At 38.0% G+C, this 21,697-nt stretch overlaps 2 protein-coding genes and 2 non-coding genes across 9 annotated transcripts in view; 2 read left to right on the top strand and 2 right to left on the bottom strand.

Moving 5' to 3' along the window:
• Nucleotides 1-21,697, top strand: part of LOC127431111 (beta-galactoside alpha-2,6-sialyltransferase 1-like) — a 570,878-nt gene that overhangs the window by 43,647 nt on the left and 505,534 nt on the right. The window lies entirely within an intron of this gene.
• On the bottom strand, nucleotides 921-992 carry trnae-cuc (transfer RNA glutamic acid (anticodon CUC)). Its single transcript has one exon. It is a non-coding gene; the product is annotated as a tRNA-Glu (tRNA).
• trnaw-cca (transfer RNA tryptophan (anticodon CCA)) lies at nucleotides 1,471-1,542 on the top strand. The gene has a single exon. It is a non-coding gene; the product is annotated as a tRNA-Trp (tRNA).
• Nucleotides 4,686-21,605, bottom strand: LOC127431117 (protein-tyrosine sulfotransferase 1-like). Of its 5 annotated transcripts, none has more exons than XM_051681383.1 (4): nucleotides 20,344-21,605; nucleotides 18,912-19,092; nucleotides 12,757-13,940; nucleotides 4,686-5,870 (listed from the first exon to the last, which is right to left on the bottom strand). In XM_051681383.1, exons 3-4 carry the CDS (start codon nucleotides 13,590-13,592, stop codon nucleotides 5,651-5,653), a joined length of 1,056 nt encoding a protein of 351 aa, XP_051537343.1. In that variant the 5' UTR covers nucleotides 13,593-13,940; nucleotides 18,912-19,092; nucleotides 20,344-21,605; the 3' UTR covers nucleotides 4,686-5,650. The 5 variants fall into 5 exon arrangements, with proteins under 5 accessions (XP_051537343.1, XP_051537346.1, XP_051537345.1 ...); XM_051681386.1 differs by lacking the exon at nucleotides 20,344-21,605 and adding an exon at nucleotides 19,515-20,337; XM_051681385.1 differs by lacking the exon at nucleotides 20,344-21,605 and adding an exon at nucleotides 19,477-20,337.

A 21,697-nucleotide genomic window follows, 5' to 3' on the forward strand; every position in this document is an offset into this window, starting at 1 on the left:
GTTAACGTACGTAGCTGGTGCAAACGGCCCCTGATCATTACTCATGGATTATCAAGGCCAGTCCAAATGTAAACCCGAAAACTTTTTGTTTTCAACCATTTAATCGAGGCCTATAACTATATAAAATACGTTAATGTTTGAAACTTTGTATCTGGAAATATTTTTCTTTTTATCACTAAATTATAAAATACATGTTTTAGTATTCAGTACTCCTTTGTTTATTTTCATGCGTCATCATGATCTTTAAAATTATCGTGGTCGTCATTTGCACATTTTTGCATATGGAGCTGACAAAAATAATTTACGTCATCACGTAATGACCTCACCGCACATAATGCTAATACGCCAGCACTGAATACACGCTCAAACACATTCAATAGGCTTTATGTGTAAACGAATATTGCTGATTATTACATTTTATTTAATTAAGTTATAATAACAAGGGTGTTTATTGTCATCATTGATTCATTAAGTGATCTTACAATACATCCTACATTAAAGATTTGCGTCTAAAGCACCCAATACTGACACTGCGATTGACTGCTTTCTGCGTGCCTCTCATTCAAAATGAACTAGACACTGCGTGAAAGGCCTTTAACCTCGCTGCTTGTCGCGCGCTCTTCCTGATAGCTCTCCTCTTCTTTTAGATGTTTGACGACACAGATCTAGAGTGGTGTGTAAAATGTGTCTAGTTGTGAACACTTTATTAACCAAGGTTTAGTCCTCGGAATTAAACCTAACCATCTAATTGTGATGTTTTTTGTTACTGTACATCTGTTCCTTATTACACTGTGTATGGGATCAACAATTAATTAATCGTGCGACACTTGTTTTGGGGTATTCTGTGTCTGATTGTTGTTGCACTGCAATTGTCCCCATAAGATACAAGAAATGTAATTACATATAAATAAAATATGTCATTCCCTGACCGGGAATCGAACCCGGGCCGCGGCGGTGAGAGCGCCGAATCCTAACCACTAGACCACCAGGGAACTGTTGTTCAAACGTGAGTACAGTTATTTAAATATTTTGAACGATAATTATTCAGAAAATACCTCTTAAATACCCCCACCCCCAAATATTCGGGAAGTGTCACTTTCAAAGTGAGTCTAGATGAAAGCTTAAGTCTAGATGATCATAAATCGATGATAAACAGGGACTGCCGAGAGCGAGAAACAAATCGGTATTGATCCCAAGACAGACCATAAAAAGGGCAAAAATGGCAACAGACGGACTGTATGGATTTCATCACAACACGGTTGAGAGGGTTATAAAAAGAGCCTTCATTGCCCGTTAGAAAGACCATTGCCGAGCTAATGATTAGTTCAGCTTCTGTTAGTATGCTATAATAAACTACACTAGGTAAAATGGTTAATACCAGTATTTAACGTACAACATCAATAAACTAAATAACACATAGCTAGTAGTAACATTCATTAATAAAACATCATTCCTTCCACGCTTCTAATAGACCTCGTGGCGCAACGGTAGCGCGTCTGACTCCAGATCAGAAGGTTGCGTGTTCAAATCACGTCGGGGTCAATGTTTTGCCCCTCTACCATTAAATAATAGATATTTGATACCCGTTAAGGGCCATTTAAGTATTTATTAAATGATCCGCGAGCAATACAATTGCATGCAATTTCTGATTGTGGGTTGAATTTTTAATCATTATATATATATATATATATATATATGGGGTGTAACGATACACTTTTTTTTGCAAAAAAAACCCCCAGCATATCTACATTTTCAGGCAGAAGCTAGGATCTTTGTGCATTTACAATATCCCCTGCTGTAGAAAAAACACGTTCACTGGGAACAGAAGTTTTCTCACGCGACCAAGTTTTACGACTGACGCGGAGAACATGCAATCCTGCTTGCGAACCAAGATTCAATGTGTGCGCAAAACACTTAATATGAGGTGACAACCCGGCTTCTCTCACTGCCACCTCCATGTTGCTTGCGTTGTCTGTAACGACAGCAATGCTATGAGCAGCACTTTCAAGCTCCCATTCTTGTATAGCCGCTTTTAAAACTTCGGCTATGTGTGTACCAGTGCGTGACTCAAAAAGCGGGCGAGTCTGAAGCACAAAACCTTTCTTTTCCCACTCTGAGGCGATAACATGTGCCGTGACTGTAATGTAGTTCTGAACAGCCCTCGAAGTCCACCCGTCAGTTGTTATGGCCACACTCTCTGCCTTTTTCAGACCATCTGTCACATTTGCTTTAGCTTCGTTGTACAGGGCTGGAATTAGCTCCTGACTGAAGTGCGGGCGTGACGGATTATGGTATCTGGGCTCTAGCACCTTAACCAATTCGCAAAACCCAACATTGTCGACAACAGAGAATGGTCTCGTGTCTTTTGCGATAAAAACGTCGATGCACCTGGTTATTTCTTGAGCTTTTGCACTTGACTGAGACCACGTTGAAGACATTGTATAGATGTTTGGCCTTCTTTCACTCTCTTTTTGGCACCCAGTTGCGGGAGTTTGTCGTTGTGGTGCCGTTTTAAATGACACATCATATCTGTATTGTTCCACGCTGTGTATAACAGTGTTTTTATTTTTATTTTTTACAGTATTTACACATAGTTCGTGTTTTGTCTGTTTGTTTTTTACCGTCCAATATGCTGCCAGACGTCGGACTTATAAGTGGACGGGGCATACTCTATTTCAATTTCAGTTTCAGCAGAACTCATTTTTCCCAGCTAATGCACAGTTCAAGCGATTTCTGTGAATGCAGTTAATGCACGCGTGACGCAGGTGCAGAGTAGGTCGCGTGTTGGTCGCTCAACCAATAGGATAAAACGGACGTCATATCGTAAAGAAAAATCGCCATAACTCTACGATAACATATCATAACATTTTTGCATCGCGACCACGATATATCGTTACACCCCTAAATTGAGCTAGGGCTGAAACAATTAGTTGACGTTATCGACCACGTAGACAATAAAAAATTATCCACAACATTTTTCGTTGTCGAATAGTCCTTTTATCTCGTTTGATTTTATGTAACATGAGATCACATTAAACTCTAATGATGAGAGCAGCACTGCAGTTCGCACCTGACTGAGAGGAAGAATTACACAACTCACTGTCCAGATGCACTCTAAACTTTCCAAACAGCTTCAGGTGATGTAGATCGCAAAGTATGAGGGAATTATAATGCAAAAATACAAAATAAGTAAATACAAAAGCACTCTCGTTGTGGAATAAGCGGATCCGGAGCTCTCTAAAGGAAACACCCCGACGTTACATCTTAAATGCAGTTATATTTAATGCGTTATAGCTTTATTAAAGTTCTAATAATACGGAAGTAGATCATGTAAATAACTACAAACTCCAAAACTGTCATTTCTCTGTGCGGTCAGTGCCTCTTCTATCAGTTGTGCGAATCTCCCAATCTAAGGGGGAGAGATTGAAGCTGCAACCGGCTGATACACACTCTGTCGCGGGGACGCGCATCCCTCGAGCGCGCACTTGCAGCAGCTAGATTATAATGTGATGGCTCGTGAATAATTGAATCATAATATGTCTGTGCATTTCTTATCATGAAGAAAATTGGCAATACACAGCTTTCTTAATAGAGAGAGTTTGGTTTTTTTGTGAGTTAAAGATGGATTGAAGTGAACAAGAAAGGTGAAAGAGGGTAGTCTTCGCCCATTTTTCACTGCTACAAAATACGTTTTTGATTTGTTTTGGCTTGTTTTCCAATATAAATATCTAAAACTCCTTTAAAACAGCGTACATTTTCTTTAGCAGCTATACTGCAAAAGAAAAAATTGTTATCTGAGAATGTTGAAATTAATATTATATATTAAAATATTTTAAAATATCTAAAAATCCTTTAAAGTAAAGATGCATTCACCCGAGAAGCAGCATCTAAGATATTTAGACTTGCTTTTAGATAATAGATCTTGAATAGAAGTATATTTTATCTTTATTGCACTAGCAAAAGTGAAAAACAAGTGAACAAGTGAAAAAATATACACAAAATACACATATATTCAAGATACATTCTCAGAAAGCAACTCTTAACATCTTATATGTTGCTTCTCAAGTAAATGTAACTTATTTTAAGGATTTTTAGACAATTTTAAATGGAAAACAGCACAAAAACACCCACAGGATCGGTGATGATCTGGGGGTGCTTCAGCAAGGCTGGAATCGGGCAGATTCATTTTTGTGAAGGATGTGTGGATCAAGCCACGTACAAGGTTATGCTGCAAGAAAACTTGCTTCCTTCTGCTCTGACAATGTTCCTCAACTCTGAGGATTGGTTTTTCCAGCAGGACAATGCTCCATGCCACACAGCCAGGTCAATCAAGGCACACCACGGAGGACGAAGGATCGATACCGTCATGGCCAGCCCAATCTCCAGACCTGAACCCAATTGAAAACCTCTGAAATGTGATCAAGAGGAAGATGGATGGCCACAAGCCATCAAACAAAGCTGAGCTGCTTGAATGTTTGTGCCAGGAGTGGCATAAAGGCACCCAACAGCAGTGTGAAAGACTGGTAGATAGCATGCCAAGATGCATGAAATCTGTGATTGAAAATCAGGGTTATTCCACCAAATATTGATTTCTGAACTCTTAGGAAGTTAAAACATTAGTACTGTGTTGTTTAAAAATTAATATGAACTTGTCTTTGGATTATTTGAGGTCTGAAAACACTGCATATTTTTTGACAAGTTGTCATTTTCTGCAAATAAATGCTAAATGACAATATTTTTATTTGGAATTTGGGAGAAATGTTGTCAGTACTTTATAGAATAAAACATTGTTCATTTTACTCAAACACATACCTACAAATAGTAAATCCAGAGACACTGATAATTTTGCAGTGGTCTCTTAATTTTTCCAGAGCTGTATATTACAATTAACTGAATCAAGGAAATATTTTTAGTTTTTCAAATTATTTCTCAAATGGTCTCACGGGCCTTATATGCCCCTGAAGCCTCAAGTTCCCCACCCCTGATCTAAAGCCTGTCATATTAGGACCAAATTTATGAAGTATGCAACTTTTTATTTGGGAGACAAAACTACAGATAAATCAGATTGTCTTTACTTTGGATTTTTGTTTTTTTCACCTCCTGCAGTCAACGCAGAATAAAAAATAAAAGTGCAAATGTGAACTTCCTCTTTCAACAAACATAAGTTTCTATGTGATAACCAATCACCCTCAACATACATTTGTACCACAACGCACACGCATTAACACGTACAAAAATAGAAAACCAATTTAGTCATTAGTAAGTGACACTTCTCAATTTAGCATTTTTTTTTTTTTTTACAATAACAAAAATTTAACTGAACAATTACATGGAAAACAGAGAAATTAAATTTCACAGGTTATAATTTTATATTCTGTGTTGTATGAAAGTGTTGGCACAAGCTCTTCATAAGCAGTGGTACATTGACAAATACCAGCAACAATGATCCTTTAAAAACTGTATACTCTATCTTTCCCCACACATGCCTTTTGTATTGAACACATTGTTAAAGTGGCTCTAACCCCCTCCCTCATTCTACATTACTTTGTTAATTCAAGTAAAGTTTCTGCATGTTCATTAAGAATGTACATTGTTTATTGCTTCAAGGTACGGTTATCCACAGAGAGGAACTTTATGTCTTCTGTTGCCTTCAATTTTGGTTTACCTTCACCATTTTCGTGTTGTTCAAGAATAAAAGATCAGGCTTGTTGTAGTTTGGGGGGTTGGCCAGTGGGTCATACCCCAAGCGACTTAGCATCGGGGCAAGGCTTGCCATATCCTTCACCACATCGGCAGGGATCTTGCCCACCCATTTAGACAGAGCATTTGTATTCACTGGCTTCACTACTTGGTCAGTTGACAGTTCCACCCTACAAGACAGACAGGGATATACACCGATCAGCCACAACATTAAAACCACCTGCCAAATATTGTGCAGCACCAACCCACATCTCAGAATAGCATTCTGAGATGATATTCTTCTCACCACAATTGTACAGAGCATTTATCTGTGTTACCGTAGACTTTGTCAGTTCGAGCCAGTCTGGCCATTCTCTGTTGACCTCTCTCATAAACAAGGCATTTCCATCCACAGAACTGCTGCTCACTGGATATTTTTTTGTTTTTGGCACCATTCGGAGTAAATTCTAGAGACTGTTGTGTGTGAAAATCCCAGGAGATCAGCAGTTAAAGAAATACTGAAACCAGCCCATCTGACATCAACAATCATCCATGCGATTATCTAATCAGCCAATTGTGTGGCAGCAGTGCAGTGCATAAAATCATCGTTAACATCAACCATCAGAATGGGGAAAATGTTTTTTATCTCAGTTATTTCGACCGTGGCATGATTGTTGGTGCCAGACAGGCTGGTTTGAATATTTCTGTAACTGCTGATCTCCTGAGATTTTCACTCACAACAGTCTCTAGAATTTACTCCGAATGGTGACAAAAACAAAAAGCATCCAGTGAACAGCAGTTCTGTGGATGGAAATGCCTTGTTGATGTGTGAGGTCAACAGAGAATGGCTAGACTGGTTCGAACTAACTCTGATAACCGCTCTGTACAATTGTGGTGAGAAGTATGGTATCTCAGAATGCTATTCTGAGATGTGGGTTGGCGATGTTTTGGCAGCACGAGGGAGACCTACACAATATTAGGCAGGTGGTTTTAATGTTGTGGCTGATCAGTGTAAGTTACAGAAAAGACAAGGGGAAAAATGTATTTCTGCAGAAACAATGCAGTTAAAGGATTAGTTCACTCAAAAATAATTCTGACACGTCGTTCAACACCCATTTGACTTGATTTCTTCCGTCGAGCACAAAAGGAGATATTAAGCATTTTGACAGCTTCAGTCACCATTCAATGTCATTGCATCTTTTTTCACCATGCAATGAAAGTGAATGACTGAGGCAGAAATTTTTATATATAGTTTGGAATAGGGATGCCACGGCGTGAGTTTTTGACGGTTAGATTACCATCTGAGAAAAAAAAACACGGTTAACAAGTTTTACGATTATTTGCAAATTTTTTGTTATGCAACGGCGAGGCGGCAAAAAACAAAAAAAAACAAAACAAATGGGCATATATCATAACCGAACACGTTAGTGGACGTATTTCTTATGGATATATGGACTCCAAGTGCAGCCCTACAATAAGAAAACTGATAAATACACAACAAATAAATAGAAGATATATAATAAAGAGACACTCCAACATTGGGCACAACATCACTTATGCGCGTCCGCTCAATGATGTGCTTCAATGTAAACAGAGTGCTTTGAGTGTCTTTGAAAGTGCATAAGATGTAGTTCACAGCATTCAACAGTTTCTTTCTTCTGCAAAAGTTTATTAAAGCAATCGGTTGTCTGTCAGACACCCCACCATAAAGAATCAGCAACAGACTCCATAAAAATACTGTTCTTTAATCTGTCTACCTCACAAATAAACCTGTGGACTATGCATAATAACGGGAACACTGCTTCAGAGGGCAATTTAAAGTCTTATTATGACTCAAATTAAAATGTATTGTTGAATGCAGTGAATTTGTACACAAGCAATGCTTTGAGGATAATTTAAGATGCAACTTCTCAAAGGTTACATGCTGATAGTAACTACACTCAAAAGCACAGTGCGTGCAGTCAGCACACTTAACATTACAAACAGTTGCATCTCTCAATTCATCACTTTAAAAGCAGCACAGATAAAAATATAAAACTTACTAATTTGTTGTTGGATGACTATTGGAACAACCAGTCCCATTTGTAGGATGTGTACCTTTATAATATGACTTCTTCTGACTGCATGTTTGTTTCACATCCGTCATCTTCAATAACCCCGTCATTCAAAATCAGCCATTTTAAAGGAATGTTCCAGATTCAATACAAGGTAAAGAAAAAGGAGGTACGAGTCAAAATTAATTTTTGTGGTAATCAAAATTAGGCCACAAATGCTGTCGATTGAGCTTAACTTGTACTGAACCCGGAACATTCCTTTAAGTCGTTTTTGGTGGATACGAGGCTGGTAGAGCAAATTCCTGTAAATGTTATATTTTGGAGTTTATGTGTAGTAGCCCCAGTATCACGTGAATTGAAAGTTTGGAATGACATGCGTGTGAGTAAATGATAACAAATTTTCATTTTTGGGTGAACTATCCCTTTAAGAGTATGGTAAAAAGTAAAACTCAGGCATAAGTGCTTGAAGCCATCATGAAACTGCATGAGTTTGTTTGCCCTAGAGGTTTTTAGTTGCACTTCAAGAAAACATTTGCATAGTGACTAAATGTCCCTGACCAGACAGACACTTGGAAAAATAATTAGTTCACAAACCACAGTGCAAACCATCAACATAACTATTAAAAGCCGTATTATTATCATTGTATATTTGTTTTTCCTTAAATGTCTACCACATGTTTAATTATTGTAAGACTATGGAAATTAGTGCCCAGACATTTTTTAAATGTGATGTTTGCTGATCAAACAAATACCCTATTTGTGGCATTAAAACAACCTCTAATTCATTTGTTTTACAGCTCATATTACCATGTAGTCTAATATTCAGACGTAACAGGCTAATCAAACTGACCAGGGAACCTAAAACTGCTTGCCTATCCATTGTTAGAAGCAGGCGAGTCTGGAAAAAGGAGTAAAAGGAAACGAAGTGAACAAAGCTTATAGACTAGGTTGGACGAGGTGGAACAAGGCGACCTTTGATTCCATTACAGCTCTTATACATGTGCCAAACAAGTTTTTTTAACAGAAATATTAAAGATCAGTTCCTCTTCATTATCCAACATAATCAAAGAAATGATTATGATACATGAAGCAATCCCAATCATGACACGCTTTCATAAAAAGCCAATGTTTAGGTGTATTGTACATTTATGCCTTATTTGGATAGAGGAAAGATGTAACTAGAACTATAAGATTCTGTAAAACATTGGGTAGGATGAGGTAAGCCTGTTTGAAGCATTTTAAATATTAATAACACTTTTCAACAATTTAAAATCTTAAAACTGTGATAGCTAATATTTTAGCTGCTGTCTGCATCAAACCCCTTAAGAAAAACCTTTGTGATAACTCCCTTACATTTATAACTAAGGGTTTTCTTAAATGGATAGTTTACCCCCCCCCCCCAAAAAAACAAACAAACAAACAAACAAACTTGTCATTATTTACTCAGTCATGTTTTTTCAAATCTATATGACTTTCGTTTTTCTGTGGAACACAAATGATCTCTGAAGATCTTAGAATGTTAGTCACCATTCACTTTCATTTCATCTTTTTTTCCATGTAATGAAAGCAAATGGTGACTGAGGTTAACATTCTGCCTAATATCTCCTTTTGCATTTCCAGGAAGAAACTAAGTCATATTAGGGATGGGGAATTTAACAATTACGGTTCCTCTCATAACGGTTTCATTAACAATTCTTAATTTTGAGGAAAAAAATAATTGGAATTAAAATGCAATACAATCCTTGCCAAAAACGTATTACACACCACTAGGTGTCACTGTAAGTCCAAGTTGACAAACAAAAAGTTACTGAGTGCAGCTTTAAAGTGTTCACCCAAAAATGAAAATCCTCTCATGATTTACTTACCTTTAAGCCATGCCAGATGTGTATGACTTTCCTTCTTCAGCAGAACCAAAGTGAAGATTTTTATAAGCAGAGTTCAGCTCAGTTTGTCCATACAAGGCATGTAAATGGGTGCCATCAGGCTACTGGCTGTTTGACGGTGCAAAAGGCATATTTAGGCAGCAAGCATAAAAGTAATCCACATGACTCCAGTCGATCAATTAATGTCTTCTGAAGCAAATCGATAGATTTGTTTAAAAAATAAATTGATAATTAAAACTCTTACGTAAAAAAATAAAATAATTGCATCCTGCCAGTAGGGTTGCTCCGATACCAAAATTTTGGCTTCGGTACGATCGATACTAACTCGATACTTAGGCAACAAATACATTTTTTTTTTTTTTAAATATATTATATATTATATATATATATATATATATATATATACACATACATACATACATACATACACACACACACACACACACACACACACACACAATATTATTTTTGGTAAAAAAAAAAAAAAAAAAGAAAAAAAGATGCAGAACAGAGCTTTACAGTATTAATGAAAACAATCTGATTACCTGAGGCAAAAGGCTGCCATGGCTGAATCACAACATGCTGATATTCAGTACACTTGCTTATGAGATACTGCTTACAGATAATAATAATATAACCATTTAATATTATATTATTGTTACTATGAGTATTTTTGTACTTTCATACAGTAGTAATATTTTTCTGTCGTAATATCTTCAATTTCACGCAATCAGTTGAATAGAGCTCTCGTTTCATCGAGACTTTTATTTTGAAAGATATTTGAAGTTCTTCCTGTATGTGAAGGGCACGTTATATTAAGCTTCACGCAACTCGCGAGCTGAAATCTCCGAGCTGCAACGGAGAAAGTGTTCATTTGAGAGTTCACAGCCGTGTATACACCAAACACACTGATCTGTGGCTCTGCAGATGGATACTATTGGACACACTGCATGAAAATCAAGCATTAGTAGCGTGTTGCGTTTGTGTGTTCGTGCCTTTGTGTGTGTGAAGGAGATGACAGGGCAGAGTGGCGCCTCTTATACTGTGGCGCGCAGTGCATATGACTATATTATTTCATTAAATGACATCCTTCTGCTGTTTTATGATCACACTTGGCCATATAGAGGCTTTATTATTATTTTCAAATGGTCTTTGATTTCATCTCAAAACTCTCACTTTACATTACATTTTGCTAATGGCAGCATACTTTAATCTGGTACCAAAATTACCAACATGATGATATCATCCCATTACATTTTTTTTGGTATCGTGGTATTTACTTAGTACCGGTATACCATGCAACCCTACCTGCCAGCAGTCGACGAATCAGTGACGTGAGTGCAATGGGGTGTTCACGTGAGAAGTTGGAAGAGCGTGCTTTGTACACAGAGGAATGAATGTCATGCGAGAGTTCATTTCAAACAGAAATACAGCGCTGGGCGGAAGCAACGAAGTAAAAAAAAAAATATATATATATACCAACCTATCGATTTGCTACAGAAAACATTAATTGATAGACTGGAGTTGTGTGGATTACTTTTATGCTGCCTAAATACTGTATGTACCATCAATCTGCCAGCAGACTGATGGCACCCATTTACATGCATTGTATGGACAAACTGAGCTGAAATCTGCTTATAAAAATCTCGACTTCAGTTCTGCTGAAGAAGGAAAGTCATACATATCAGGGATGGCATAAATTTAAGTAAATCATGAGAGAATTTTCATTCTTGGGTAAACTAACCCTTTAAGTATAGGGCCTACAACAATACATAATATGGTAACAGTTCTTGGGTCATTTAGAGTTGGACATCCTGGCAGTCATACAAGAACTTCCAGATCAGTGAGATTAATTCTGTAACACCTCTGACTAAAGTGGTTTTTATTCACTAAGAACCAGCTCATTAGGGTGCTTTCACACTAGTACTTTTGGTGCGCAGCCGGGCTTGAATGAAATCAAATTTCGGTTTGTTTAGATGATGTGAAAGCTGTTTTCCGAGCTCAGATGCACACCCACGAATCGAACCTGAGTCCAGTTAAAAAAAAAAAGGTGGTCTGGGGTACGGTTCATGTGAATGTACATTTAGCTGCTGATATGAATGCAATTGTACCAAATTGCGGAAGTGAACCAATTGTAATGCCGTATAATTTGAGTCTGGTATAATGCATTTCTCATCCCTGCTTGCGTCCAAATAAATCACCTTCAGAGAGCAGCTCACATTCTTCACATCTCTTGCAACACATTCACGGGCTTGCGGCAGACATACGCTAACATTCTTTACATCACTGCACATTCAATGCATCCGAGGCAGACAAACACAAGTGTCGTTCTGTGCATGCATGTAAAGTTTGGGTGGTAAATCCAAAGAGATGAATACTTTCATAACACACTGAAGCTGATGTCTTCTAGAGTTGCTACCTAGTCCTAGTAACACAGACACAAATAATATGATGTGAACGGAGACCTGGGGGGCAGGAGGAGGAAACGAAAGCGGATTCGGTCTAAGCAATCAAACCAAGTGTGAAAGCACCCTAAGTCATTCATTCATTAATCGATTAACCTTCGATTATTTCTTCAATTAAAAAATTACATTTTGTTTCCTGTATTTTATTAAAATGTGATTTTTTTTTTTAAAACAAATGATAAAGGGTGTAAGGATTAGGTTTCATTCATTCATGGACCACATTACGCCGCTCTTGCATTGTGTCTTGCTGTGTAGATTCATAAATGACCGGATCATGGGAGTCTTTTGTTTAGGGATTTAATTAACACTGGTTGCGCTGCTTGTTTCAAGCTTTACATTTAGTAAAGGGGCAGTGTTGCCGCTGAATATTGCTGCAGGAAACACTGTCAGAATATTTTAGTACGAAGCTTCGTCCGCATCAGTGGAAAAATGCACGTATAAGAACTATTAACGAAAACCAAAAATCATTCAAATACTTATTATAATATCATACTTTTTTTTATTTTTATGGAAATGGTCCTGAATACAGACCGGTTCAAAGTTCCCAACCCTACATTCGGGTTTGGAAAAAAATTAGGTTGAGTAAATGGTGACAATATTCAAATTTTTGGGTGCATGACCTCTTTAAGTAAAGGGATTTGTTGCAACTGGGCCCAAAGCACCAAAATCACTCACTTTGAAAGTGAAACTCCACCAGCTTTCCCTACAAGCTGTTCATGGTGTAGTACGGCGGTGTTCCATGGCAGATCCAGGAACTGAAGGAGCCTGCGCATCACCCGCTCGGGGTATAGGACCAGCTGCTCATAGTACACAGGCAGGCAGCTCCCATCCACTGCAGCTAGACACTGGTCATACATCACTTCCACCGCCCGGTTCCACTTCACAATACAGTCCCGGTAACTTGTCAAGTCAAATCCAGAGATAGTCACCTTGCGTGAGATCATCGAGTGTACAGTGGCCCTGCCATCACGAAGCATAAGGATGAACTTCGCCCTTGGGAAGAGCTTGGAGAGGTAGGAGAGGGACTTCAGAGCAAACGGGTCCTTGTTGCAGAGCCTCGGGGCAGGCTCACCATGCCCCACAATGATCTCCAAAAGGAAGGCACGTACAGCAGAGTCTAAAACCTCATCTGTGACGCCGGCCTCATCGAGATGGACCCGCTCACGTGCAGAGTGACTCCATGTGGCCTTCATGGCTAAAAGTCGGGGAATGACACGGGTCTCCTCTCCACACCGCACAAGAGGGTGGGCATCCAACATAGCCCGCATTAGAGTGGTGCCACTTCGAGGAACTCCGCCAACAAAAATGAGAGGGGTTTCCTCATTGTACTCCAGAGGGAGCTGTAATGGATCACTGAGGTTCCTGCCAGCATGCAAGCTTGCAGTCCACACATGCTGTGCTGCACGAGAATGGGAATTCGGGCATTCTATTGTGCTCAGACCAAAATAGAACACTGTGATGGAGCTGATTATCACACAGACTGAGAGAAGGTTGCGAGTGTGTTTTCTCATGATTAATAAAATTAGGGAAGAAGGAAAGAACAAGAAAATGTGTTTTGTGGTTAGACCTGGAATGCTAAAAAGTAGAGAAGAATAGGAATGAGACAGGAAAAATGGTAAAACAGAAAACAGACTTAGCAGAGGGAAAGAAAAATGGGGGGGCTTTCCAAAGAGGGTCAGGGTTAAAGAATGCAGAAAGGCAGCTTAGGTGTTATTAAAAAAAAAAAAAAGGTGGTTGGGGGTGTAGGAGTGATGAACGAGATATTTTCCAGGCAGCAGCCCCTCAGGCCCTTGCTTGAGGCTGGAATAAATTCGGGCTTGGTAAGTCAAGCCTTATGCTCCTTGTCAGCACCACTGTACCTGTAAAAAGAGGAAGGAAAAATACTTTCAAAAACACAGATTTTGTCAGGTATGTTTCAACATTGACTATATGTAGGACTGTATGATTTTCTTCTGCAGAACACAATTTTATAAAAATATCTCCGCTCTGTTGGTCCATTCAATGAAAGTGAATGGTGGCAAGAACACTGAAGCTCCAAAAAGCACACAAAGACAGCATAAAAGTAATCCAAACAACTCTAGTAGGCAAATCCATGTATTCAGAACTGATATGATAGGTCTGGGTGAGAAACAGATCAATATTTAAGTCCTTATGTACTATAAATGTTCCTCCCTGCCCAGTAGGTGGCGATATACACGAAAAATAAGTATCGGCAAAAACAAAAGAACGTGAAAGTGAAAATTTTAGGGCTGAAACTAACTATTATTTTGATAATCGATTAACCTTCGATTATTTCTTCAATTAAAAAATTACATTTTGTTTCCTGTATTTTATTAAAATGTGATTTTTTTTTTTTTAAAACAAATGATAAAGGGTGTAAGGATTAGGTTTGATTTATGGTATAGAATTCACAATTCTATCCATTCAAACTCTGAACAAGCCTGAAATCTTACTGTTATTTTTTAAAATCTTTTTTTGTTTTCCATTTTTATTAATTAATTTTGTTCATTTAATATTTTTCCAAAACAAAAGCAGTTTGTTGAAGTTCTTATTTTTAAACTATTCTTGTTAACGTTTGTGAAGAAAACAAAATATAAGATTCATTTACATTCACATGTATTTTTAACATGCATTTTAATGTACAAGTAATCAAGTTTTTTTTTTTTTTGTGGGTTAGAGTACTCGACTACATAATAAATTGAAAATGCCCATCCCTAATCGGGACTATCAAATATCAGGAATGTTAGCATTATTTTTAGCATTATATACAGTTTACAATACTCTGAAAATGCAGTGCAGATTCAGGGTACGTTTACACGACAATGATGTACTAAAAACGAAACGTTTTTCCTTTGCGTTTTTGAAAAGTTTCGCGTACAGACGACAACATTGTCAAAACGCTCCCCGTTCACACGGATTCGCGAAAACGACTAAAAATGCTGTATTATGCATGCCAGGCCAGTAGTTGCCGATATCACTTTGTAAAGAAACACTACGCACCTGTGCACATAAGCATTCCTCCACAGAGCGGAGAATACAAACAATGGAGATGGCGAAAGCAATTTTGTCTGGATGGATGATGAGGTTGCTTTATTACTACAATTACTTTGCTGGAGAAGCCTCAATAAACTCAATCTTGAGCAGCAAAAACACAGTCCTGTAGTCCGCCATTGTAGTTTTGAGTGTCTCTTGCGTTGTTTTCACGCGCATGCCTATAGACTGAACACGTAATACGCGTGTGCATGACAACATCGTTTTCACAAATTCGCATTTTTGTATGTTTACACGGAGACGATAACGGCATTGTTTTCAAAAACTTGCACTTTGAAACACGTTTTCAAAAGTTTGCGTTTTCAGGCCTCAAAACGCTGTTGTCATGTAAACGAACAGTCAAAACGCATAAAGTTTAAATGGCCCCTCAGTCTCATGCTGAAAAGTCGCATAGTTGCTTATTGTATTACATGCACTTACATGATGAGGGGAAAACATCTAAAACACTCTAAAAACCACCACACTTTGACCTGTGGCATCAGTGTGACATCCATGAAAGCTGCACACTTGATTACACTGAAACTGAAATCAAGGAATGATGTTGCAAGGTTACTAAACTGCAAAGCACAGCTTAATCAAAATGATTGCGCTCCCTTTCTCCATTGCGATTGGTTTGATTGACTTGGATGCGCCCGCTCGTTTGCTCAGATAAGTTTAACGGAGACTTGCTTGTGGTACAGACAAATAGTTCTGCAAAATGGAAATACGCGCCTGATTTTAAATTCATAACATGTATACATTATAAAACATAGAAAATAACAGTAAAATGTAAGTGATGCACTGGAGAGAAACAACTCTTAAGTGCATCAAACAGCACATTCACTCTGTCAACGCCCCTAACGCAGCAACCGGTCCACATTAAACTATGCTTATTAGGATCTTTGAAATGTTTATAAAGTGCTCTCGTGTGCAGGACAACTTGGGCCCTGATTCTTCTGCTTCAACTTGTTTCTCAAAAGATTTTTATCATGCAACACATTTTTCAATGGGCTGTAAAGTGACGTCACTGACGGAGGTTCTCTGTGCTCGCCGAACATATACAACTAATCAATAATGAAATTCATTGTCGATGGTTTGCGTTACCGATAAATAACTATTTTATCGTAAAGTTGTAGCAGCACTAGACATTTATAGTACCAAAAAAAAAAAAAAAAAAAAAGTATTTAAATATTGATCCGTTTCTCAACAGCACATATATTGCTTCCGAAGATATGGATTTTACCACTGGAGTCGTATGGATTATTTTTATGCTGCCTTTATGTGCTTTTTGTACCTTCAAATGTCTGGCCACCATTCACTTGCATTGTGAGATTTTCTTCTAAAAATCTTTGTGTTCTACAGAAGAAAGAAAGAAATACACATCTGGGATGGCATGCGGGTGAGTAAATGAGAGAATTTTTATTTTTGGGTGAACTATCCCTTTAACAATCCCTTTCTGTGCGAGTTTGCTTATGCGCATGACATTTACAAACAAAGGAGGTAAATCCCACTTCCTACCTTTGTTTTTGAGTATTGCACATCTACTGCACCTTTCACATTCATGTTTCCTTATCTTTGCACAACATGTTCTTGCTAGATACTGGGAACACCTGTAAGTACCAAAACATCCTGTTGTGGGCAGCATCTGTGGCCGCTCCGAGTTGCGGTAGCCATGTACCTACGTGTATGAAACTTTCATACACCTCGCTCAATTTATTTTCTTCAGTTAAACACATGAGTTATCAAACAGATTTACTACCATCCAAAAAAGAGCAAAAGTGGTCAAAAATATCAATGTTCATAATATGCAATGTTTTCCTTGGTGGTCTGCATTCTTTGAAAAAACAAAAATCGTTGGTGTGACAGAGTGACCAATGAAGACTGAAGACAGCTCAATAAAATCACCTTATGTGCCAGAGAAACTAGCGTGCAGCCATATTGAAAATTTTGTCTCGGAACTTCCGTTCTAGCGGTTCTATTTGGATAGTTTCCATCCACTCCATCCAAAATAAATCTGCCCTTAAGCCGTTTCCATACAGAAATGTGTGTTTATCGCTAATTGTGTTAAAAGATGTCCCTAATTTTTTTCCTCCGAATTTTGGTAAAATGGGGAGAGTATTGAGACAGTTCATTGAAATTAGCCAGCTTACTGTCATTTTAATTTCACAATTAAAAGCAATCAGAAGACGAGGAATTGCAATCAAAAGGGAGCAGTTGCCCTTCTGATAGGACTGTAATATTGGTTCTGATGTTGCGCCTATCGCAGGTTGCCACCGGTTCCGACCTGAGAGCGAATCGTCATGGCACTGTTCAAGCTGGCAACCTGCACCAAGCAGTGGGGAAATTTTCGGTCTTAGTTTAATGACCATCCATCGATGTGTATATACTGTGTGCACAGCTATTAAAGAAAAACTGATGCTGTGTAATTTCAGGGTTTACATATGATACATTCCTGATATTCAATAGGCTGTTTTGAAGAATCATCTAAAGCATTGCCATCACAGCTGCATTATGTCTCGCATATTTGTCCAGCAACTTTTAACGACCAACTAAACTTGATTGTCATCTCAAATTATTTTTAGTGTCATAATGCAATTTACATTTTCTGAAGAAGCTCAGCAAATGCAATCCAAAGTAAAGAGGACTTGATTTAAAATAGTTTTAAAATGTTCAAAAGCTCCTTTTCTGAAAGTGAACTCAGCATTGGACAAATAGTTCTGATAGTTTATAGTCTTGAAAAAGTGTAGAACATTCTGAAAATGTCATTCAGCTGCCCTTTTTCGTCTGCAGAACAGGGTAAAGCTAATTTAAGTTTGTGTAAAGAAAAGGCATATATAGTATAAAAATATTATTTTTTTCATTTGGTAATTTATTTTTTTCATTTAATGCTTTTTTCATTTGGTAATTTAATACAGGGAATTTTGCCGGCATTTTTTCTAAAATAAGCTAAACAATAATTTTATAGAATTGGGCTACAGGTATGTGTTAGTGTTTCAAAAAAGCACACCGATGATTTTCTCCTACTATTGTGTATTTATTTTTAATTTAAAACATCTTTGTGCACAGAAATGATATGTTTTTTGTATTGTGGGCTAATTCCATGACTGCCGTCTATTAATTTGAATGGTGTATAAAAGCCACTTTAATAAATAAACGGATGGCTACCGCGATTAAATTAACCACAAACAGTGGCCATTCATTTGTTCTCTGTGCACTTGTCAAATGTGCATGTCTTGAAGCGAGATATTTGTGTTGGCACTCCTGGAAGTGTCATGTTTGCAGCATCGGATCTGTGCAGGTATGCCGTTCAGATCAATCCATAATCACGTACAATAAATTGGCTTTCAAGGATCCTATACCTTGTCGTCATGATTAACACAGGCTAACGATTGGGGTAAATTCTGTCATGTGACACGACATTTTTGCGTTAATGCCAGTTTTCTCGACAAACAGTGTTTCCAAATCAGTTTTTCACGACATTTGAAGTATTGACAGAGTTTATGCGCTAGAGTTAAACCGGAAAAATATGTCGACACTTGTGAAATTTTAGCAACAATTTGTTTTTCCATCAGCTTTATTTTGACGTGCTAAAACCTTTTTTGCAAAAAAATCCTTGAATGGAAACGTAGATTATGATTTGATGTCAAAGTGTAATTAGCTAGCGAAGTGGATTTACAGGTTATAGAGCTGTCAAAAGCTAGGAGTATTTTAAAGTGTTCAGGGGATGCCAAAACATCTGTAAGCAGACTGGGGAGATTTTAAAACAAGAGTATTTCATTCATAAATTCACAAGATCCTACCTTCACGCTGTGGTCGAACTGATGTGCCTCTGTGCTCATTAAACTCAAAGAGACAACAAAGTCAATAAAAATATCTCTGTAAGACACCTCTGACCATCTCCTCGTGTCATTCACCCATCGCGTTATAGTAATGGTAAGCAGATTTTTTGAGTGTTAAACCTGAATGGGAGAAGGGGTGCAACTATATTTACACACACACACACACACACACACACACACACACACACACACACACACACACACACGTGTAGGTTTTATTTTATATTCCGTTTACAACAATTTGAATCACATTTAAACCTCTAAAAAAATGTAGGGTGACAAATTCATTTTAAAAAGTACAATTGTAATTTTCTTTAAAGTTGAACTTGCATGTGTAATGATACGAGCTGTCACTGTTGGAAATGTCATATCAAATACACATTTTAACACAAATTATTGTTAATAAAGTTGAAACCTAAAAATTAAGCAGAATTATACGTATAACAATTAAATGCTTGCATTGTAAAAAAGTGCAGTGTGCAATAGCTGTTTGAATGTGTTGAAGAAAAAAAAAAAAAAAACGCACATTTTTAGGGTGGCAGTAAAGGGGTGCTGTAGACTCACACCATTAACTCTTGGTGAAAAATACTTTGTGCTCCCACACGTAATCCATTTTGATCGACTCTTCTCAGTATCTTCAATACAAACAGGAACCTAGATTACAAAATTCGGAAGAGCGGAGTGCGGAAAAGGGGCGTGACTGAAAAAGGTGAATACAGACACCATTTTTGGGGGTCGTACGCGCGTTCGAACGCATTTTCGTATTTTGCTAAGAATGCTTTCTAGGTAGGCACCTCACTAGGTCAACGACACAGCAAGCATCGATTGAAGACATCTGAAAATACATGTGCCCCTGTAGATTTAATTTGTAACATTTAAAGGAAACGCGTGCTGGCGCGTGCAAACTGGCTGTGTCTCGAGACATCTGATGGCTTGCAGTGTAATTTGTGGGAGACGTGCACGTACTGCACTAATGCAACAAGTAGACCGATTCAAGAGCTTCATGAGCTGTTTCAGGAACCGTGTTGTCCCATTAGCCTTTATGTTCTGACCTTCTCTGAAACTTAAAATATACAACTGTGTGAAGCGGGAACAAAGCTGGATAGCTATATAGATTCAGCTAATTAATAATTTGCTATAGGCGAATGTTTATGAATCCTTACTAATGGCAATAAGCCCTATATCTCTTAATTGTATGTATTGCACAATGACACGTTTAAAATGGTCCTCAGGGAACTCGAAGACTCTGCCTGAGATGAAAGTTAAGCAAAGGCCTGCAGTAAGGAAACTGCTCTGTATGTGAAACACGTTGTCGGCGCGAAAATGACAAACTCGTAATGACAGTTTGAACAGTTCAGCAAGAAAACTGGTATACTAGAATGCCATTCCTTACCGTAAAGAAAGTGCAACTTCTGCAATCCTACATTCTCCAGAATCACGACTGTCGGATGAAGTCTGGACGTGCAGATGATCTAAACGGAGAGCCATGAAGCTCTGACTTCGAACATCCCACTCCGCAAACATATTTCTATCGACCCACAGTTTATAAGTAAATCACAGTCAAACGTCAGCAAGTACTCCAAACTGCAGTCTGGACGACGGGGCGGGGCGGTACATGTAGCTCCGCCCATCTCTGATTTCATTGGTTTATCCACCTTATTTTGCAACGCGGAACTAATCAGCGGCTGCATTTCCGACGAACGTGAGAAAGTTCTATCTGTTGACCGCAGTGTAAATAACTAGAAGGTTATAATACCAGAGTTAGTGATCTGGGCTTATAAACTATCATACAACCACAGGATGTACAGCAGAATTATGTGCCAATATTGGATAATTTTCTAATGTTAGCAATTATAGTAAAAGAGTAAGTAAATCATTCACTTGCTGCTGTGTGTTGTTGCACTGAAGAGATGGTAAAAAAAAAATCTGCTTCTTACTTTACCGAGATCGTGACAATGCAGTCTTTCTTGTCTTCATGTATACCTCCGTTCATATGTACCTGCATTACCTCTGATGATGCCTTTATTTCCAAAGGCGACGTTTCATAAGCCATGCTGAATACTTGATCTGCATGTCTGTTTACTATGCACCGCTACGAGAATGCTCTCTGACAAGAACGGAGAGTAAAATGCGTTTATTATTTTGCCAAGATGAAAAAAGATTCAGTTTTGGTGCAAAGAAAGTTGAAGCACCATTTTCCCGGCATCTTTCTGCTCTTTGCTGGTTGTGTAAAGTTTGTGGGGGCATGTCAAGATGGCGCCTGATTTCATTCATTCTGCTAGTGCAACAGTGTGTGATTAAACGATTGCAAAATGCAATAAACGGTAAAACTATATGTGCTCAAAACCAATGAGTTTATGAAAATCGTTATTTATGACAATATGTTGACATTTATTGCCTGCCTGTAATATAAAGCAGCATAATGTAGTATTTTTGCATAGCTAAAATAGCTGGAAGTGGCTTATACCGGAAGTGGTCCACATTCAGTGTTGCTAATGGCAGCGTCCTAGTTTTGCTAAAAAAAAATGAGGTGGATACAGCAGAGATTTTTTTTTATTTTTATGAATGGTGTTTGGAAGTGTGACGCTTTTAAGCTAAGCGCGCACAAGGGAAGACTAGCTGACAGTATCATTACTGTATAATAAAGAGCAAAAAGTAAACGAAGAGAAAGCGTTAAAAAAGTGCAGTACCTGTTACTGAGATTCTAATGTGAGTGCATGCCTCTCATATCTGCGTCCATCATGTTG

Source organism: Myxocyprinus asiaticus, chromosome 40, assembly GCF_019703515.2.
Source record: "Myxocyprinus asiaticus isolate MX2 ecotype Aquarium Trade chromosome 40, UBuf_Myxa_2, whole genome shotgun sequence".
Lineage (NCBI taxonomy): Eukaryota > Metazoa > Chordata > Actinopteri > Cypriniformes > Catostomidae > Myxocyprinus > Myxocyprinus asiaticus.